Source organism: Thermobia domestica, chromosome 12 (assembly GCF_964235325.1).
Source record: "Thermobia domestica chromosome 12, izTheDome1.hap1.1, whole genome shotgun sequence".
Classification (NCBI taxonomy): Eukaryota; Metazoa; Arthropoda; class Insecta; order Zygentoma; family Lepismatidae; genus Thermobia; species Thermobia domestica.
Window position 1 is genome coordinate 60072339 of NC_137465.1, and position 22370 is coordinate 60094708.

Here is a 22370-nt window from a genome sequence, read left to right on the forward strand (position 1 = left end):
GATTAATGCTGTAAAATGTAACTAAAGTAACAATGTAGGTGGGGAGTAGGGATGGGGGAAATGTTTGAGGACATAATTACGTTCATTATCTTAGAATTTTACGCATTTGTTTTAAACAATAGCATGTGATGTATCGTTTTAGTAGCAAATTTTCTTAGAAATTGAATGGCACTGTTATTTCTGCTCTAGCACTAATCATTACAAAATTATGACTGTTTCTTTGTCGTTACAGGTGACTTACTAGCAGAAGATAGCCTTGACGCATGCAGAACGCATTGGGATCATGCTGATCTCTAGAGAACCCCACGGTGATTGCAGTCGGTTTTAACCACTGTCATCGGGAAATTACTCCCATGAACTCTGTATTGTGTTCCAAGTTCTGAAGAAATTCCAAGAAACCGGATCTTTGGCAGATTGACCCAAAATTGGTAGACCACGTACGGCGACAAACGAGGCAACAGCTGCTGCATTGTTATCATTTAGTAAAAGATACGAGAGAAGCAAGCGTAGTGTAGCCAGTAAAAGTGATATTAATCGCACCTCAATCTTCGCATCATATCAGTGAATAAGTGTCACCCATATGAGCTTCAGCTTCAACATCTTACAGAAACTGATCCAGATCGTCGTCTGGAATTTGCTCAGTGGGCCTCAGAGCAGCTACGATAGAACTCTAAATTCACCTCTGACGTATTGTTCAGTAACGAAGCAAATCTTTACGTGTTGGGCGAAGTAAACAAACGGAACGTGCGTTACTGGTCGGGTAGTAATCCACATTGGTTTAACGCATCCGCAGCTGTTCCCAGTAAAGTGATATTGTAGTGTGGCGTGTGAGGGGACTCGCATTGTAGTCCATTCTTCATCAACGGGATCCTAACGGCGATGGGTTATCGGCACATGCTAGAAGACATCGTGCCATCACTCCTGTCGGGAGAAGGGTAATTCCCTATTTTATTTTCAGCAAGATGGCACGCACCTCATTACAGCACATATGTTCGTGAGTACCTCGGTCAGCAGTTTCGTAGTGCGAGGATTGGTTGGCGAGGTACTGTGGAATGATTCCTCTCGTTTCCCTGAAGTGATGCCACTGGATTACTACCTACGGGCCCATATGAAGTCGGTTGTGTATGCGGTGAAAATTAGGAATTCCAGCATCTCAAGGAAGAAACTGTGGACTCATGTTCCATTATAACCAACACTTTGCGCGAGGTTTTGCGGGACTGAGAACTCAGAATGCATCTGACAATCGACTGGAATGGGAAACTTATTGAACACGTCCTGTAACAGTGCGTGGTGCTTGGCGTGTAACTAAACCTCTTTTCTTGAGGATACAACAGAGAAAGTCCTAATAGTGTGGGCGCTAGCCTGTGTCACGTGTGCATTATATGTGCCCACATTCTGACTATTAAGTGTTATTACCCACTTAAGAGTTAATTTCTTTTGGTCATGTGATCTGATTTATGGTCGTTTAGTCACCATTAGGGATGGCCAAAATTTTCCAGAATCCGGATTCCGGAAATTTTGTTTTCCGAAATCGGAAAATTTACTTTCCGGATTTCGGAAAAATCCGGAATTCGGAAAAAATCCAAATTCAGAAAAATTCCGGAATTCGAAAAAAATCCGGAATTCAGAAAAAATCCGGATTTCGGAAAAAATCCGGAGTTCAGAAAAATTCCGACATTCGGAAAACTTCCGGAATTTAGAAAAAGTCCGGAATTTTTTCGATTTTACTTTCCGGATTCCGGAAAGTAAAAATTCTGGAATTGACCATCCCTAGTTAGTAACTGTTACAAGAATGAATATAATGAATATATAAACACAATAATGAATATATATATATACTTGTATTAGTTTCATGTAGTTGGATATGTCTTTATCACTTAACGTAGACAGTTGCTACTGCAGTTATTGACTGCGTTATGAGGAAGGTCTTATTTTCATACACAAAAAAGTCGCCGGTATGTCTCAAACATTATGGTGTTCCCACCTGCAGCTGCTCCAAAGCACTGCAAACTACTTTTTAACCAGACGAAAGGCAGTGAAGGAAAAGAAATCTCAACAAATATTCTAATAACATTTGCTTATTGTCAACATACCTATGTACAGTAAATATAAATTTATAATTTTTGACTACGAAGTATAGAATGTAATTGTTCAATAATTAACACAAGCAGGCATTCATTAATTTATATTAATATAATAATTAATAAAATTAATAAGCGGGTGATTGATCACTCAGTGGTAGAGATTTCATCTATGCTATTCTAACCCAGGACATGTGGGTTTTCGATGGCTAATTTTGTGTTCGAAAATTTTCCCGGTGGTACTCTTGGTTCCCTTTCTTGTATTTGTTCCATTATCTCTCATTAACGAATTTAGTTTATCAAAACTTTATAGCCATATATTCATTTTGTCCGTCAGTAAAACAGTCTCAAGAACTATCTGATGGATTACCATCAATTTTGGCCACGATGTACAGAGTCAATAGTTAAGAATCGAGTTCCCTGATGAATGTAATATTCAAACCGGAAGCGGTACAAATCAACCATTTCCGGTTTTAACGTTAATCATTATATAGTAAATATGGTAATAGATAGCGAGAAGCGGTTTCCAGTAATCGACATATATAACATTCATGTAGATAGAATGTTACCCAATTTGTGCATCTGCTGAAAATAATGAGCTTAGGTATTTAGAGAGTATTTTCCGCTTTAGAAAATGTGTGCTTGGTAAAGAATGTAGAGAATTAGCTGAGTCAGGCACGTAGCTAGAATATGGTAATAGGAAGGAGCGGTCTGTCACGAAATACTGTGGTTACACACCAGGGGCTCGATCAATCTAAATATTTTACTGACAACATACCCATATTGATTGGTTAGGACAATAAAATGAGGATATGTTAGTAAGTATTTTAATAAGAAGCTATGAAGAAATCTCGAGTAAAAGAATATTAAAAAGTATTGAAAAAGATATAGTCTTCCGAGGTCATTCGAACGGTGTCGAGAATTTTGCGTCCTACCTCAAGAACAGGGAAAATTGCGCCTGCGATGTACCTCCACCGGGAAGTTTGAGGCCTGCGAAATAAAAGAACCTATTCGAGCTTACGCATTTGCTCGGAGGGGCTGACATTACAGCATAAAAAATCCTCCCCCCACAGCCATGCCATTTGTGATTTATTTTCATTGTGGCTATATAAGGGGAGAATAAACTTCAATATAAGCCAAAAGAACACAACGGATCAACGCAATTAATGCTTCTTCCAGAGATGATTTTGGGGGAACACTGGCCTCCGCAGAGCCCTCAGAGTGCCCCCTCGGAAGAGACCAAAATATTACGTTTATAATATAATAATAAATAGAATAGTACCACCAGTGACCCCCTCCCGGAATACTAAGTGTGCCCCACGAAACATTTTTTCTGAAAGAACGACTGAACGCAATTGTGTGTTTGAAGTGTAATTCCAGCAAGTAAACACATTGTACATAGTTTTCTTAATAATATTACTGAACTGATTTTACATTCACTTTACATTTTCTTTCCTACATTTTGTGTCCTGAAAAGCCAAACAACGCAAGGATTGTGAACAGAGATATCTGGGTAGAGCCAAACAGCCTTTTGTAGATTAAATTATACTCTTTGATTATATTAATAAATAATTATATATCAGTCATTTATACTTTTATTGTAAATTTTGTAGTATAATGAAAAATTGTATTTGTATGGATTGCCCTTTAGTGAACTAAAATTGTATTTTTTTCATTTGTTCGGAATATTATAACGGATGGAGTAACTCACTGAGATGATGAGAGGCAAGCCTAGTTCAAGTGTGAGAGGAAGTTACTTTACACAATACAAAAATAAGTTGAATTGTAGGGCGCAAACTTCCCAGTGCAAATATATAGCCGGCATTTTTTCCTCTTTTTGGGGTAGGGCGCAAACATCCCAGTGCAAATATATTGCGGGCGCATTTTTCCCTATTTTTGTGTGGCAGGGCGCAAAATTCTCGCGTTCTAGGAAAATATAATGTCCGTGAAGTTGACAAGTCACTTATGTCAGACCCCAATTTCGACTTTAAACGTCGCTAGTGCTACTTTAGTGTTTGATAGTGACGCAAATCGTTAGTACTCCACAGATAACGTGTGCTTTTTAAATAATGGATATAGGTCTTCTAACTGCATGCCAACACGCCCACTTCTAAGAATCATCTCAAAAATGAGGTTAACCGTTAGAGCAAGTAAGTGCTCATTAGTGTCATTCATATTAATGTTAATGCCTTCATCGTACGGCCCTTGGAGTAATAATATGACTTTAACAACTTTATACATCAGGCTCACCTTATTAAAATTAGCCAAACGAACATGATAACACCACGCTCTTTGCTAGAGTCTCAATGCGTCCCTATATTCTCGCGAACATAGTGCGCAACGTGGATGTCCCCTGACGTGCTCAAGTTAATTACTTTTTTTTTTCGCAACTATTGTTTATCTGTTATTTATTGCTAATCTGCAGAGTAGTCCTTACATTAATATGCCATTGTCCTTGATAATCATTGCGTATTTACAAGCAGTTTATTATTACTGTTAGAAGATATCAAAAAACAACAGATAAAATCTACTACTTAACGGCTCATATTCTTCTTTTACAGTACCTAAACGATTAATAATAATAATAATAATCCAGCATAAAAGTTATCAATTGCATCACACTGGCAACAAGCGACGCAAACTTTAACTTCATAAAAATTCGTTTCTCACGTTTTTCTGGAAAATTACGTATGATAACATCTTCATTATGTCCAGTTGTTTATCTCAGTGTGATATATGTCTTACCTCTGGACAATATCACAGTAAAACAAAAATTAAATATTAGGAGTACATCGTACTTTTAGACTACATCTCATTAACCATGGAAAGATTGAGTAGTGTATATTTTAGGATGTAAGTTTCAGCTTAACTTGCATCATACATTCTTAGGATTACAAAAAGAAAATTTGTTCGTTTGCATTTTAACAAAATTCTTAGGATTACAAAAAGAAAAAAAAATTTCCGGATTTTTCTGAATTCTGAAAATTTTCCGAAATCCGGATTTTTTCGAATTCCGGATTTTTCCGATTTTTCTTTCCGGATTCCGGAAAGTAAAAATCCCGGAATTGGCTATCCCTAGTCACCATATTGAATCCAAGATGGCGGATCATGACCTTCTTTAAACGTTCATAACTCGGTCATTTATGGACCGATTTTGATCACATGTCTTCCTTTGGAAAGAAAATAATATGCTCTACAATTTTGTATTCTTGCACTTTTTGCGAAATTGCACAGTTTCCCCGAAAAATTGGAAAGAGTAAAATTGAAGATAAAATTTTATTCTATTTTCTCGAAAACTGCTAACATTCAACATTTTTAATAAGACACAAAAAAGAAGCAGAATTTAATAAGCTTTAAAACGATATACAACATACCGCATTTAGTTTTAAACTAGGCTATATATTAAAGGAAAACTAATAGTACGTATGATTTTAATTGTTGTTAATATATAGCTTTCCCGCCGTTTTTAGCTTCTAGCAATATATCTGTACTGCAGGTTCTAGCCCGTCTGACTTGCGAAGTTTCATGTCCCGTAAGTTTTGTTGTGGAGTTTGTTAAACACCTATACGAGTATAAAAACGGTTATATGATCCAGATCGTAGTCGTTTGGTTGCCACATTTAAAAATGAACGCCAAATTGCTAGATTTTTTTTTTTGTTGTCCAAGTATATTTCTGTACCCAGTGGTTCGAATTTATACCCTGGATATTTCTGTACCCTGGATGCTCATTTTACTCCTTTGTAAAGTAAATCTCATAGTTCTAAATTATAGTGTAATTTGAAAAAATAGAACAATGACATTTTCAGATACAAGTTTAAAAAGAAAAAAGGTATATTCAAAGAGCAAAAAATATTTTTACAAATAGAAGTGTATATACTTCTAAACAAGTATGTCGTAGTGAATAATACTGATACAATTTAATTGGACCACCCTGTATATTGAAACTAACAGCGTTCGATATTTTCTTTCTAACTATACGTCGTAAGGATGGCAAGGAGCACCAGTTAAAGATAAATCAGCAGTTCAATAGGAGCCACGGAAGGAACAAGAAAAATACTAAAGCAATCACGTATTACTGTATTTAAAATGCGAATGTTTAAAAAAATCGCTAGCTCTGTTATATGAATTTCGAGAAAAGCTTTTTTTCTTTAATGTTATCAGACTGTTCTTTTTGTAAAATAAATAAATGAATGATATCTTTAATGTGTAGAATGCTAGTGCAGTGAAACCTATCAATAACGGTCACCGATGGGACATGATAATTTGTGTGTAAATCAAATACGGTATGTCCTTTACAGAGAGATCACACAAATTTAATTACTGGTAGCTCATGGGTAATTGCATGCAGCATACAGTAAAATGTACATTAATTATAAGTTAAATATAACCTAATATCTAAATATTGTACTCAGTGTTTGAATTACTAGAGGAATGAGAAGGGGAAATTCCTTCTAGAAAGACACAATTGTATCTCAGGGAATGCGTTTGTATGGGTGTAAACTGCAAAATATAATGCTAATGTATTATTTATTTATTTAAATACAATCGTATCTCAATAAAAGTTTCGTAGTCCGCTGACTGACCGTATTAAAAATAACCCAATAAGATCGTGCAACATTATTGTTAAATACTAGAACTTTAAAGAACTAATCAATCATGACTATAGATGCATTTATTGGCGAAAAGTCTGCAATAATTGTTTGCTATGTAATCCTGTGGACAGTAGTTTATAATCAAAATTTGTAACTGCTGAATCAGTTGAAGGGACCATTTGGTTATTCACTTTCAAATTACAGAAAGGATATCCTGTGCGAAATACGCATGAGCCGAGAGTAATTCCTGTCCGTTATGAAAAGGGTACTGAAACGTTGGAGGTGAAAGAAGACTGGCTCTGTAAGTGGGGCTGTGAAAAGGAGAGTTCTCTCCCGTAATAATAAATGATGCATAAATTTTGCCGGGATTTTTTTTTTTTTCTTTCTCTGTAATGTGGAGGTGTCGTGTAGGAGAGGTTTCACTATATTACTTTATGGGAGTTGAACTTATTTCTTTATTCGCTGGGAATGATCGTATGTTTCAGATGTGAAGTTGGCTCAGAGGAAGATGTTAAGCCGTTTAATAGAACTTCAATAATTATATATATATATATATATATATATATATATATATATATATATAGATAGATAGATAGATAGATAGATAGATAGATGTATATAGATATAGATATAATTGCTGGATAGGAGAACCATGTCGAATGTCGAACATAGATCCAAAAGATTGCATCTCTGAACGCACTTTCGCAGGACAGACAAGTCTCTGATTTAGCATCCTCTTCCGAGCAGTGTTTTACACGTACGAGAGGGACCCAAAAGAAACCAGATTGAAAATGCGCGGCCGTTCGTAGGCGTAGTAGAGAGTTTACCCACTAGATGGGTCTAGTAGAGACCTTCCCTAATTAATTGCTCAAGCGGCGTCTACGTAGGAAGTTAACGTTTGATCGTAGTGTTGTTTTTCTCAGCAGTTCTCGTTTGCAACATTTGAAATTTTGTAGCAGATTAAAAGGAACAAAGATTCTGTTTGAAATTTTGCTTCCTGCTTGAAAAAACAGCAACGGAAGCGCACCAAATGCTTACAACAGACATTCGAGGAGGATGCTATGAGCCGCATACAAATATTCGAGTGGTTTGGGTGCCTTAACGTGGCGAGATGAGTGTTGAAAATCATGCTTGTTTTAGGTGCCCTTCATCGTCTCAAAACGACGAAAACACTGAAAAAATCCATCAAAAAAGTCAACGAGGATCGTCGTTTCGGGATCGACATATCAGAACAAAAGAAGAAAGTTGGAGTTCGTGCCAGGGATTTGAACTCACATTTTGCAAATGAGACGTGTTTCCGTTAAGATGGTTCCTCGCCTGCTCACACAGGATATATATTAATCAAGGTCATTGCAGGGGATGAGAGTTTGGGTTATGGATATGACCCCGAAACCAAGCAAGGATTTAGGCAGTGGAAGACCCCCGACAAGGGAGGTGTAATGTTAAGACGGTAATCTTTTTCATGGAATTGTTCACCTAGAATTTGTCTCCAGTTATCAGACTGTTAACCAGCACTCTTATTTAGAAGTTTCAAGACATTTGCGGGAGAATGTGCGGAGGAAACGCGCGGAACTCTGGCGATCATGTGACTGGTTCCTTCACCATGACAACACCGCCCACATGCAGCCTTGTATATGAACCGCTGTTGGGGCTCTGAGGGGTGAACTATCGTTCCCCATCTCTTATTCGCCAGATTTAGCCCTGTGCGACTTTTTTCTGTTCCCAAGGATGAAAAATCTAAAATGAAAGCGTTTTGGTGATGTGAAGGCTGTAGAAAGCTTCGCAGAGGGCACTGGACGATATAAAAGGTAACGAGTACCAGAAATGCTTTAAACTGTGGGGAAGAAGACTAGAAGTGCACTGCATCTAATGGAAAGAACTTTGAAGGAGACTGAAAGAATTTTGTAAAACTTAATAAATTAAGTTTTAGAGCAAAAGTCCGGTTTCTATTGGGTCCCCTTCGCATTTCTTCGCAACTAGAGTTTTACCTGCATTTAACCCTGCGCGCAGAGTATTCCAAACAATGTACCCCTGTCGATATTTTCATGGTACGAGATTCGAGAATTTTATATCTATTAGTTTAAAAGTAACAAGAGTCTATCAAGATAAATGCTTCACTATGTGTAAATGCTTTACTTCTTTTTTCAGTGTTTCAGTTACTTCGGAGCGTGTAATATTTAAATCATAATATAGAGCTTTAAACAGTAAAACTTGAAAAATAGATGAAAATTTAGTGATATCTTCTAACGTTATTTTACTTGGTTAATGGTTTTTGTAGGAGTTACGCATTTAGTGTAATACTAATTATATTTAGATACGATGTTATTTGTTTGATTTTTTATGAAAATGTGGAGAATTTATTGTATTATTCTTTGTTTCAGATTTTGGTTTAGCTAAGGAATATATAGATCTAGAGACCAATAAACACATACCATACCGGGAACATAAAAGCCTTACAGGGACAGCTAGATATATGAGCATTAATACCCACCTAGGAAGAGGTATGCATGACTATTGTGGTATACATGGATGCAAACTGCATATTTTTCTGATTTTGAAAGTAGAAATTTACCCAGTAACTTAATAAGGAAGTTATTAGATGTAGGTTTATTAACTAGACTTGCATTAAAAATTGGGAATTGATACACTTTCCCATGCATGTAGTTGCTGCGAAGCATACTTTTTTATTCGTCTTTTAATGTATTTAAATTAGTTACATGTGATGAGTTCTTATCTTAAAGATACTTCCTTGTATCAATGTAACTATAATTTTGTTGATTATATGACAAATAGGGAATATACCAATTTTTTCGTTCCTTACAAGGAGATATTAAGCTACTACGCTGACAGTAGCACTAAATAGTTAATGATAATATTAAATGCTCTTTAATCTGACCCGTTCGGAACCACGGCCATGACGATTAGCGATTTTGCCGGACTATGGAATGTCAATATAATTCTAACCGGAAACCCAAAGATAAATCACTGTAAATAAAAATACAAACTTGTAAAAAATGTATTTTATACGTTTACTCACATTCTGTACTTTTGCAGACGGTATGAATATCCTATCGTGCAGAGTATTTCGTCATTGCAGCAACTGTGGAATTTAAAATATTCTTCTTACCTATAATTCAGTACAGTACAAAATTAAATTCAAACTTAGAATATTCTTGCGGTTCGATCGGTGCCGGATTATAGAATGTGTTGAAGCATAAAATGTCGGACTAAAGAGCATTATTGATTATTAGTGTCAAAAGTTGATACAGTTTCTACTTAAAATTGATAACGTATGATTGAATAGTTGTTTGGGCCCTTGCATTAGATTTCCCAACTTGAAACATAACTATTATTTAGTGCAGTGAGGAGATAGTTCATACGCCTATTTATTATTCACCGATTGCAAACTTATGCTAGACGCCATTCTAGAGATTACCAATGATGAAAACTAGTTTGTTGAACAGTCTAACCATTTCGATACCAATTCCCGATGTGGATAGAAATGAGAAGGCGATCTTATCTTCATGAGAAGGCGATCTAATCCCATCCCTATATGTCTCATGATTTCGGTATACGATATCGTGCGTTCCACATGCAGTTTATTTATTTTTTTTTTTTTCACCTAACATAATGACATACATATACACACATGTGTCATGATACTAAAGCCACCATAATTGTCCCTCTTAAGTGACCTTGATCAGCTTACCAGGAATCAATGAACGTTCAGGCTGAAACGAGACTCATCGATGAAAAGAACATAATGACATTCACCTCAGCTGCAATTACGAGGCGTGGTGCACCAATTCAATGGGCACATTTCGAAACTGGGATTAAAGTAGTACATACCACAGGTGTCCTTACATAAGATGCATTTTTAACCACCTGTACGTATTTTGTCATGACATTTCTCTTCCTGTGGGTGGCGTCAGATCTCGTGTGACGTCTGTAGTTCTGTTGTTACATCATGTTGGGCCTTACTCGCTGTTTTACGTGTGTACATTGTGTACTATAGCCTCGAGATACCTGTTCGTGCTCGTAAACAGTCTCTAAAAACGGAATATAACGTTTCGTGTCTCATTGAGTTTTCATGGTACCTGTGTTTCATTTTACTCTATTTCCAGTTGCCCAATTAGCTGGGGTTGGTAGCATTGTACAAATGCCTTCTGTGAATCGTACACCAAACATACTTCACTGCCAACTTCCTGGGCATTTAATCAGTACACTGATATCACTGGTACGCTGTGATTCATTTTAGTTTCGACTTGCGTGCCTTAGGATGCATAAAAGGATGGAAATGAACAAAATGGTAATTAATTTATCCCTCAAGACGGCCCACCATACACTTGTACGTTCGGATAAAACCGTCCTAAGGGCGGTGTAACATATGCCGGTAGGGCCCGTTGTTTTCCTAAGACAGTCTACCTCCCTGAGTAGTAAAGCATGGGAACGTAGATACTAACTGGCCTGAGGGATTAGTGTTCGTCCACTAGTGGCTAACATAAATCACCTCCTGTTAAAGTCATTATATTGTATTGAGAAAACATTGACAAATGCTTTAATGTAGACAAACTGAGAAAAACAACCTGATGTGCCGTGTCTAAGTTGTCGGAATAAGTTCTTTTGTATTCTTAAAATATCATTGTATTAAGACAAGTTCTAGTATTTAGTTGACCTTGCTGTTTATTTGATTTCCAGAACAAAGTCGGAGAGATGACTTGGAAGCCTTAGGTCATATGTTCGTGTATTTTTTAAAAGGCAGCCTGCCTTGGCAGGGACTAAAGGCAGATAACTTAAAAGAAAGATATCAGAAAATAGGAGACACGAAAAGAGCCACTCCTATTGAAGTACTTTGTGAAGGTTACCCAGGTAATGTATATTTACTCATGAAGAAATACCTGAGCACAAAGATTTGTCTTTAAAATGCAGAGTGGTTAAATAGATGGTGCTGTGTCGGGTAAATGTCGTATTAGTTTAATTTGTATTGAGTTTCTTAGGGGGAAAAGTGAAACAATGATATTAAAATTCTCATTTTTTTGCATTGGTGTATATTCCAGTTGCATATTCTGCAAAGCGTTAAGCTGATAGTAATAGTAATTTTCAAAGTTTATTCTTAGTTGCTCAGTAACGAAGTATATATATATATATATATATATATATATATATATATATAATGTAATTTTGATTTAGATCATCATAGATCGTGTTAATTTGTTAATATTACAGAATTTTAAAATTTGGAAGAATTTTTTCCTCCTACTTACATACATGCTGAGATACTGTTGTTCTAAAAGACAAAGGTTTTGCATATTTTTTGAACCTGAATTACAGTTGGAACAAGATAAAACAATCGATAAAACAATAAAAAATTATACGTTTGGATTTCTAGTTTGATGTTCAGATGATCTTTCAGTGTACCTTGACAGGAATCAGTTTAGCGTTTTACCTGAAATCGCCATCAGTTATTAGTGATATTGTGAAGTATTAAAAAAAATATTAACTATAATATTATTAATTTAGTGAAGATTGTATTGCTGTTGCGCGAAGCTAACTTAGAACTGTCCAATTTTGCTTCAGTTGTTTAAATAACTCTGAAATTGAAACGAAGAAGTAAAAACTAAATTGTTCTGTTAAGTCGAATAGCTTTTTTTCTTGTAAAAAATAAATAAATAAAAAAGAAAAGAAAAATGAAAAATCTTGTGAAGAACATGAAAAATGTATACATTGACACTTCAAGATCAGTTCTCTTCATAGAAAGAAATTGTTACATTCACGAATCACACTTGTGGATTGCAATGTGTTTTATTAATTTACAAAGTAAATATCAATTTTAAAGAGTGTCAGAAGTAATTGCCAAGTTAAACACTGTCGTCGTAATAACTTTACTAGAAATTTTGGTAAAGCCTGTCTATTTCACATGTGCCCTCGGAAAATATCCGAAATATACTTCGGCCCTACCCCCGCCACCCTCTGATGGAGGAAATCCTCCCTTTGCTTACGGAAAAGAAGTGAATGACCTCCGCTGTGTTACAATCATTTGGTCTTGTCATTTGTTACTCAATTGTTTGATCTTGACGAATGAAGATGGTATGCTACTTTGAATGGTTAGCAAGACCAAGGACAGCGAAGTCCGTGAAATAATTCATTGTGGCAACGCTTACGTATCTAACAATTGAAAGATCTCGGCCGCAGCAACTTGTCCCTCCTCTTTCGAGGGAGGTACAGGAAAACACAAATCGACAGCAGCGCCAGAAGGATCACAGTTGAAATAGAAAGACTCTATTTCAGTAAATCTTTGTACAAAAACTGATACTTAAACGGAATGTAAAAGGCCTGGTACGGTGCATTCGCAGCGCAGAAACTTGAAAGCTCCACCACTGAGACAGTACTGTGTAATGTGTTTACTGTCAAAGTAGTCGTGTTGTGCTAGGTCTAATGGCTCCAAAAGTGAACCGATTCTGTAAAGGCTTGATTGTAGCATGGTATGATGCATACTTAAGTTATTCCGGTATATTTAAAACTACCTCAAATACACATTTGTAGTTCGATTCTCCGCTGGAAATGCAGTAGTGCGACCGACTCCCGACTGTATATTACTAAGCTATCTGAAACTGCCCCAAGTGAAGCTGACATTGCTAGCGTTGCCCGAAATTAAGACAGAAACGGCATAGCAGAATCCACCGACACGCCGTGCTATGGCCGTTCGGTTCTGTATTTCTTACCTATCTCTTCACCTTGCCTGCCACTCACAATATGCTAGGTCTCAAAGTGTTTCATAAGGCGAGTGTTCATACCAGTCGTGCTGTAAAACGGAAAACCAACTGCAGAAAGCATTATCTGGCGGGAGATCGGTGGAAGTTTGTAGTCACTGTAGATGAGATGTCGATATAATTGACCAACTGTAGAAAGGTTCAAGGAGTTACGTACAGAACTGTCGATGCAACAGTACTCAGTTTCGTTCATCAGTGCACCGAGAATTACCCACACGGTTTCACTGCTATGTCTGGATTTTGATTTAGGGGAATATAAAATTTGTGTCAACAATGTGAAAAATCATAGTGCATATTATCAGGAACATATTTTGACTGATATTTATGATTACCAGGGCCCGGATCTTGTTGACAAGTCAACTTTTTTCTGTTACGCATAGGACAAGGCAAGTTCAAATAAAAACATTATCCATCAGCTCTAGGTTCTAAAAATATAGATTTTTACGGTCAACTTTTGGTCACTTTTTGCCGTTTTGAAATTTCAGGTCATTTTTTAATATTTTAAGGTAACTTTTAGGTCACTTATGGTCTTTTTATTCTCTTTCTTCTACATAAGGACATCTTTAAATGAACACGGTTTACGAATGTGGAAAAGATGAAGTTGAATAATGTCTTTTTTTGCTTCCTGGCTATTGGGGCGGAAAAACTGCATAATTAACAAACTAATGAAAACTAAGCTGTAGCTGGTTAACGAAAGGTGGGGGTTGGTAGGTGGCCAAACAGATAGTTTTGGGTTGTTGACCACAAAAGATGTGATCACGTGAATAACTAAAAATGGATTAGAAGGCGTACACAGATTTTAAACAGGTTTTTATCTATTATTCTCATGTAATGTACACTTGGGAACTTCTGTTGTTTAAGAGTGCTTCTTAGTTTCAACTCGGGAGTGAATTAACGCTTTCAATACTTACAATGCCGTAGAATGGGCTGATCAATATAAATAAATGGTCAATGGAGTGCAACTAACTGAAACAAATTTTTTTGGACATGAGTGAGAAATATTAATTAAAAATCCAATGGATGTTAAAAAATGCCAATGTTTAACGAAATAAATGTTTAAGAAAACGCAAGTTTTAAGGTCAATTTTTATGATTTTTAGGGTCATTTTACAGGAATTTTAGTGTCATTTTATAGGTCACTTTTTAGAAAATTTTAGGTCAACAAGATCCGGGCCCTGATGATTACATTCTACAGATAGATGAATGCCGGGGTTCATTCTGTTCTCTTCACATACAGCCCTTTGAATTCCCGATGCCAGTCTAATGGTGTATTGTGCCTTCGAAGCTCTGAAACACCCCCTTCCTTCTAATAAGAAGTGCAGTTTTTTTTGGAAAGCTTCTTCAGCAGGAGTGGAGTAAATAATCTTTTGTACATTACAAAGAATTATTCTCGAGTGGAAAATGCGCTATTAGCCAATCTTCGAGAGCACTGATTGTTACATAGAATACAACAGTGGTAAAAGGGCAGACTGTTATGTAAGTGAACACCTCAAAATCATTTATATAGAAGCCAGCCTCTGTACTTAACCACTAGCTTAAGTTATTCTGTTTCGTGAAACTCGTAATACTATTCAGCAATAGTTGCTTGCTCAAGTTTGCTATAATAATAATAATAATAAAAAAAAAAATAATAATAATAATAATAATAATAATAATAATAATAATAATAATAATAATAATAATAAAAATAAAAAGACGCTCCCTTAATGAAATCAACCGTGTTGTAAGACAGACTATATGTTCGGAAAGAAGATAGGTTTCTTTTTATTAATAACTAGTGAAGATAAATTATAAGTACGTTGATTTTCATTAACTGACTCCGTATTCTGTGTCATTTTATATTGGTCAATGGCATAGCTGATTTTTCGTAATGAGTGGTATTTTGAGGTTGCGTAAAGCTGTTCTAAATCGTATGAGGATCAAGTATGACCATAATTAATACCTTCCAAAGAGACATCGGCTTGTTCGTTTTCTGTTCTATGGAATGTGCTACGAGAGGAGATAAGCTGAAGTAAGGACCAGAATGCAGAAAAGGAAATAAATATGTGATGCTGATTTCACTAGAATAATCCCATTGGATTTAGTTCGTATTTGGTTATATTTTTGATGTTAAAAAAATGTGTTTATTGTAACAAGCTATGTTAAATAATCTTGTTTTTTCTTTCTTGTATATAACAGAGTTTGCTGCCTATCTGAGGTATGTGAGAAAACTGGACTTTTTTGAAACTCCGGACTACGCATACCTCAAAAAACTTTTTCGTGACAGTTTCCAAAGTAAGGGCTATATAGACGATGGAGTATTTGACTGGACAGGGAAAACTCCGGTATGTTGTAAACTTAACTATTTATAACCAGTTATCGTGTTTTTTAAGTATGGGTATTTTCACGGTGATTTACGGACATATTCCAGTTGTGTTTGTGTTCAACTTCTGTGATAGATTATGGAATAAACAAAGCAAAACAAGGAATTGTAGGAGTCACCAGAACACACTTAAGAGAAGCATCTTACTTTTCTTTGTTTGGTAGTAGTAATCAAAGTAACTGTAACCTGCTGTCCAGTCGTGCATGTGAAAACAAATGGACACCCACACATTTGTTCAGTAATTGTAATCATAAGAATGTACAATTGGACTATTTGTTTAATAAGTGTTATGTATAAAACTAAGTTCTGAATGTGTAAATTTGTTTCGTGAAGTCTGTACCAATTTATCTTTTTGTACAAAAAGCATGTATCATTTAAGTTGCATGAAACTGGAGTCTTGCACAGTGTTCAGACTTCTTCAAAACTTTGCAATATATTTTTTTATTATTTTTCATTATTATTATTATTATTATTAATCGTTATTGTCAATTAATTTGAACCTTACAATTGAAATTCAGTTATGTGCTTCTATTGATTGCTTGTAGTTCCTCCTGAATTTAACTGGATACATAAATTAGGCCCATACTTAAATATTGCAAATTATGATGTCTTCTGGTATTTAAAAAATCATTACGATTGAGGACATCTTATATTTAAGTAAAAAAACAATTTTCTGAAACACTTAACTGCAACAGTTGATTTGTCCGAATTCGCAAGGAAGCATAATGGTATTGTAGTATAAGGGAATAGTATTTTTCCTGAATAAATTAAGAAAAAAGAAAAAGTAGGCACATAGTAGCTATGGCAGTAACAAAAAATAACAAGTAACAAGAAGTAAATTATGTTTTTTCAGCGTGTATGTAACTTTTTAAGTCACTAGCATACAGGGTCTTGGTGATGAAAAGAAACTGAGCAGTTAATGTTCTTTGTGAGTCCTGTGCTTTCGTCCGTAGTTATGATTTTATAAATGAAAGCGGAAGTTCCAAGTTCTCCAGTTCTTTGTTTCAGCCTAAATTTCAAATATTTGACCGTTATAGTTTTAAAGTATGTAGTTCGAAATATATATTTTGTACGCAAGGCCATCAATAGAAGCCAAATGATGTGAACAGTAATAATGAACCAAATAAAAGCATTCACTTTCCTCTTTGTGCATCGTAAAGTTAAAGATAACATGTTAAACGTCGAGTTTTCGCTGGCAGCTGTCAGAATTGTCAATATATAGGTAAAATGTGCTAATTAGGATAGGGTGGACAGAAATAAATAAATACACTGACGGAAATGGAAATCCCAACGCCAAGGAGGAGTTGTGCTAGGTGAGTGAAACTTACACAGAATATTCACATACATGTTTTATTCCAGTGATACCAGTTACAACGTCACAATTCCAAGGACGCACGTGCACTGCCATGTAAATGCGGAATGGGTGGAGCCATTAAACACATGCCACGCTGGTGAGAAGCAGTAGTGTCATTGTGCCGGTCTACTTAAACGCGTGCTACGAGTGTACAGAATGCCTCGGAAGACGACAACGAACTGTTTATCGGCAGTTAACGCAGTTCGAACTGGGCCGCTTGGTAGGGCTGCGAAAGGGTGGATTTTCATTTCGTGACATCACAGCAAGAATCGATCGAGATGTCTCCACGGTATATAACTGTTCGCAGCAATGGTACCGGAAAGGCACTACTACCAGAAGACCGGGTTCCGGGCCTTCCCGGTCCACCGGACAAAGAGGATCGGCGTATTCGCAGGATAGCCCTGGCGGATCGGAGGATGTCTGTAGCCGAAATTCAAGCTGCAGTGGCACCTGGCGTCAGTACAACTGTTGTCAATCGTCTACTGGAGTGTGGGCCCCACTCTAGACGTCTTGTGGAGTGTTAGCCGCTTGCTCCTATCTACCGTCAAAATCGTCTACAGTAGTGTCGCGAGAAAGCCCATTAGAGGGCAAAATGGAACTCTGTGGTATTCACGGACAAGAGCCGTTTCTGCCTCGGTACCAATGATGGACGTACACGAGTCAGGAGGCGGCCTGATGAACATTTGCTGCCAAGCTGCATTAGTCGTCGTCATACCAGTCCGACACCGGGCATTATGGCATGGGGAGGGATTTCGTATGATCGCAGGATCCCACTAGTGATTATTCCTAACACCATGACAACACACGTCTACTTACAATGGTGATCGAACCCGTTGTTCTCCCGTTCATGAACGACATGGAAGCTGGCCTGTTTCAACAAGATAATTCTCGTCCCCATACCACAGCTGCAACTCTACGTGCTCTTCAAAATGTTAATGTGTTACCTTGACTGCAAGATCTCCAGATTTGTCTCCAATAAAACATGTGTGGGACATGATTGGACGACGCCTCCGGACCCATTCTCAGTCAGCAACGACCATCGTCGATCTGACTTATAGGTGCAGTAGGCGTAGAACCCAATCCCACAAGATGACATCCAACCCCTCTACGATCGATTGCCTGCTCATGTGCACGCCTGCATTCAACGATGCGGTGACTACATTGGATATTAAAAGACGAATATCTTCCACTTTCGTCTGGCGAGGCACCTGCATTCTGTAATCTTTGTACTTCAAACTTGAATCAATGTAATAACACATGTACATGATTTTTCTGCGTAAATTTCATTCACTTAGCATAACTCCTTCTTTGTGCTGGGATTTCCATTTCCGTCAGTGTAAATAAACATATAATTGAAATAGGTTAATATTAAACCTCTTAGAGTGCTCTTAAACAATAACTATTTCCAGTTTCCGGACAGAGTTTACAGGCTGATAGATTAGTTATGGAAATATTCTAATCCTCGTTCTTAGCAAATTCAATGCTGTATCAGTTTGAAACAGAATTTTAAAATCTTTGGAATTACACACGCAAAATACTACAGTTTGTGGATGATATATTTTTACATAAGGAAGATAAGAACCTTTATCAAAGGAAACTAAAATTAACAAGTATAAATTTCCTGGATTTGACCATATATATAAAAAAAAGGTTTAGTATAGTTCAGCTTATTTGTGTATTACGTAGATCAGTGATCTGTGATATGCATTACAAAGGAACACACAATAAAAAAAACATCACACTATTCTTGTCACATTATGCCACAATACATTTTTCATACTCTGTATTTTTACTTTACTTTCGTACGTATACTCGTGTCCAAAATGATTGTCGCATATGTATAACTGTTTTCCTGTAAGAATATAATTTGATAATAATTATGCAGGGTACTTTTAATACTGATACCATGTATATAATCTGGAAATGTATAGATCCTATTTGTGGTAAATTTCATAGGAAAATAATTATAAATACGAAAATTAGAATGAGTAAAACAAAATGTTGCTAAATGGACAAAAAAGTTTTATTTTAATTTTATTGTTCTTATTTACTGCTCTATTGACATGAAATTTGCCACATATATGTCCTTGCCAATTATACACATACTAACATAATAAGAAATACTGGGCAAATTCGTTATCAAATTATATTCTTACAACAACATATTTATAGACATGCGACAATAATTTTGGACATGAGTGCATTTGTTTTATTTATTTATTTTTCTGTCATGCAAAGCTTTTACATTTCCTCTTGACTTTGTATCCTTTATTATGGTCAGCATAAATCGTGATTATTATTTTTCTTATACGCTGTTCTTTTCTTCTCCAACATCATCTGAAATTCTTTTGCTAGCTTATGTTCTTTATTTCTTTTGTTTCTTTTATTTCTTTTCTTACTATCATATTGTCCCTGTTTGTACTGTCACGCTGTTACTATACAAAAGAAAAAGAAAGAAATTCCACACTAAAGCAGGCCATAAGGATACAGTAGATACATAATACGTTCATGCAATTTCGGTACACTCAAATAAAACAAAAACGTAACATTTGAAAAGATATCTTTCGTTCCAGTCACGACGACAGAACGTCTGAAATCTGTTTTATTGAACATTTTGAAGGAAAGTGGTTACAGAATTGTCACTTACGGAAGAAACAATTACATTGACTTGACACATTCTTCAAAACAGACAGTATTAAAGGAAGTGGTGATACAATAAAATTAATAGTTATCCCTTTTATATTATTTAATTTCACACAAGTTACACAGTGTTTCCAGGAGACATAATTTCAACACAATCATCAGTGTAAATGTATTTTATTTTATTTATTTACTGTCAGAATGAATACCCGTTCTTCGTACGGGGAGAATAGGTGTATGGGAAAGAATTGAATCCTCTTCCCCCGTAAGATACGCGTTTTATTGAAAATATAATGATAATAATCCATAAGATATTCTACTTCTGGCATAAATTTTGGAACAGCTTACTCCCATGAATAAAACCTTCAATCGAAGTGACATTATAGAAACCCACCTTGACGTAGATAATGTGATCTAAAAGTTATTTCAAACGGGCCAGCAGTTTTCCCGACCCTATCCAGGCTGTTTTATCCACACTGGGGACTGATTCTGAACTTAAAGGGTTCAGGTAGTCAGTATTCATATTAGTGACTCCGAGAACTATTTGTTTGTCATTAATACCTGTCGTTTTCAATTACTTTTACGTCACCCCTATCTACCCTCAGTCGTAGTAGAGCTAAGAGTGTCTTACCCCACAGCAATTTTTCTTAGATTGTAAATCATACTTGTATTAAGTTCGGTTGAAATAACTGCATGCGTTTCAGAGCTGTGGTAAAACATAAAAAAACACACAGATGTGTGAGCAACGCTAAACAAAAAATAAAAACTGAATAAAACAAATAAAAATGAGCATCGCCTTTTGCGCTGCGCGTGTTACAAAATAAAGAAATGAGTCGAAAGGCAATCGCCATTGCCCCTGTAAATTACCGAAGCAGCTTTGCTGTCCTTCCCTAAGCTCGGGCTTCATCGGGATTGACACCCAATAGCTAAGCGACTCTGAAAACACAGTAATCGACGGTCATCTCGGTCATCTTAGACGTTTTATTTTTCATCCTGCATACCCATGGGGACTGAATTTGGACTTTAACGATGTCTGCAATGTGATCGTTCATCTCAGCGATACGAAAAATTATGGATTTGACACTAATATCACTCGTTTCACATTCCCTAGAGGTGCTAATGAGGGCTGACGGCATTGGAAGTGTCACTATCCTTCTGCTCCAAAAAACTAAGGATTAAACACTATATATATTGTACATTTCCCCTTCCCACACCCCCTAGGAACGCTGGAGAGTCTGGCCCACACTTGTAGCTGGACTTGAACTTAAACGGCATAGACACTTGTCACCAATTACCTTAGTGATCCCGAAAACTATTTATTAGACACTAATGCCAGTCGTTTTTGATTATTTTACATGTCACCCTTTCCGTTAGGCGTGCTGGTCGAGGTTGAAATTGGACGTTGCGGCATCAGGAGTGTCACGATTAATCTCAGCGACTCCGAAGGCTGGATTCGACAGTAATATCGATGTTTTTATTGTTGTAAGTCATACTTTACACTCACACTTAGCAACATGTGGATGGTCTTACCCCACTGGAAGCCAAACTTGGGACCTAAAGGGCACCGTAAGGTCACCAGTCAGCTTAGGAACCCAGATAACTTCCAATTCGACACTAATATCGTTTTATTATTATTTATTTATTTTTAGGTGTATCATGTCACCCTTTTCATAGACTGGATGCTAATGGGGGCTAAACTTAGACTTAAACGGCATCTGAAATGTCACTATTTATCTACGCGATACCGAAAACAATGAATTCGATGCTAATTATTGTCGATCGTTTTTGATCATTTTTAGGTGTCCCTTTTCCTCCTAGGAATGCTAGGTCTTACCCCACTGAGGGCTAAACATGAATGTCATCCGGATTGCCACCAATTAACTGAGCGATGCTGAAAGCTACTGATTCGATAGTAATATCTGTCGTTCATGATTATTTTTACGTTACCATTTCACCCCTGCCGGGTGTTAACGGGACTGAAATTCACCTGGGGTGTCACAATTCATCTCAGCGACTCCGAAAACTATGAATTCGACACGAATGTCGATTGTTTTCTGTAATTTTTATGTCACCCCTCCCACTGTCCTATGTGTACCACGGGGTTTTATTCCAACAGTAATGTTTTCCAGGGTGTAAGTAATATATGTACCAAGTTTGGTTAAAATTGTTCCAGACATTCCTGAGTTACTGTGGAACACACACTCACACACACACACACTATATATATATATATATATATATATATATATATATATATATATAGATGGTGATCAGAAAAATGGAAACACCTGAACGAAATTGCAACTTACCAGATTAATATGGTGTTGGGCCACCTTTCGCCTTCAGAACAGCCTTGATGCGACGTGGGATGGAGGCATAGAGGTCGTGAATGGTAGCAAGTGGAATTTTACACCATTCCTCGTGCAGGGAATCGGCCAATTCTGTGAGAGAGGATGGAGGTGGAAATCGTCGCCGGAGTCGTGTTTCCAAGATGGACCACAGATGTTCAATTATGTTGAGATCTGGGGATTGGGCGGGCCAGGGGAGGTGTTGAACTTCATCCCGATGTTCC

At 36.6% G+C, this 22370-nt stretch overlaps 1 protein-coding gene across 3 annotated transcripts in view; it reads left to right on the top strand.

Moving 5' to 3' along the window:
• Positions 1-22370, top strand: part of gish (casein kinase I gish) — a 253937-nt gene that overhangs the window by 175541 nt on the left and 56026 nt on the right. For all 3 annotated transcript variants that reach the window (XM_081733729.1, XM_081733731.1, XM_081733730.1), the window contains exons 6-8: positions 9055-9174; positions 11372-11542; positions 15621-15766. In XM_081733729.1, the coding sequence (XP_081589855.1) occupies positions 9055-9174; positions 11372-11542; positions 15621-15766 (437 nt within the window). The remainder of the gene's footprint in view (positions 1-9054; positions 9175-11371; positions 11543-15620; positions 15767-22370) is intronic.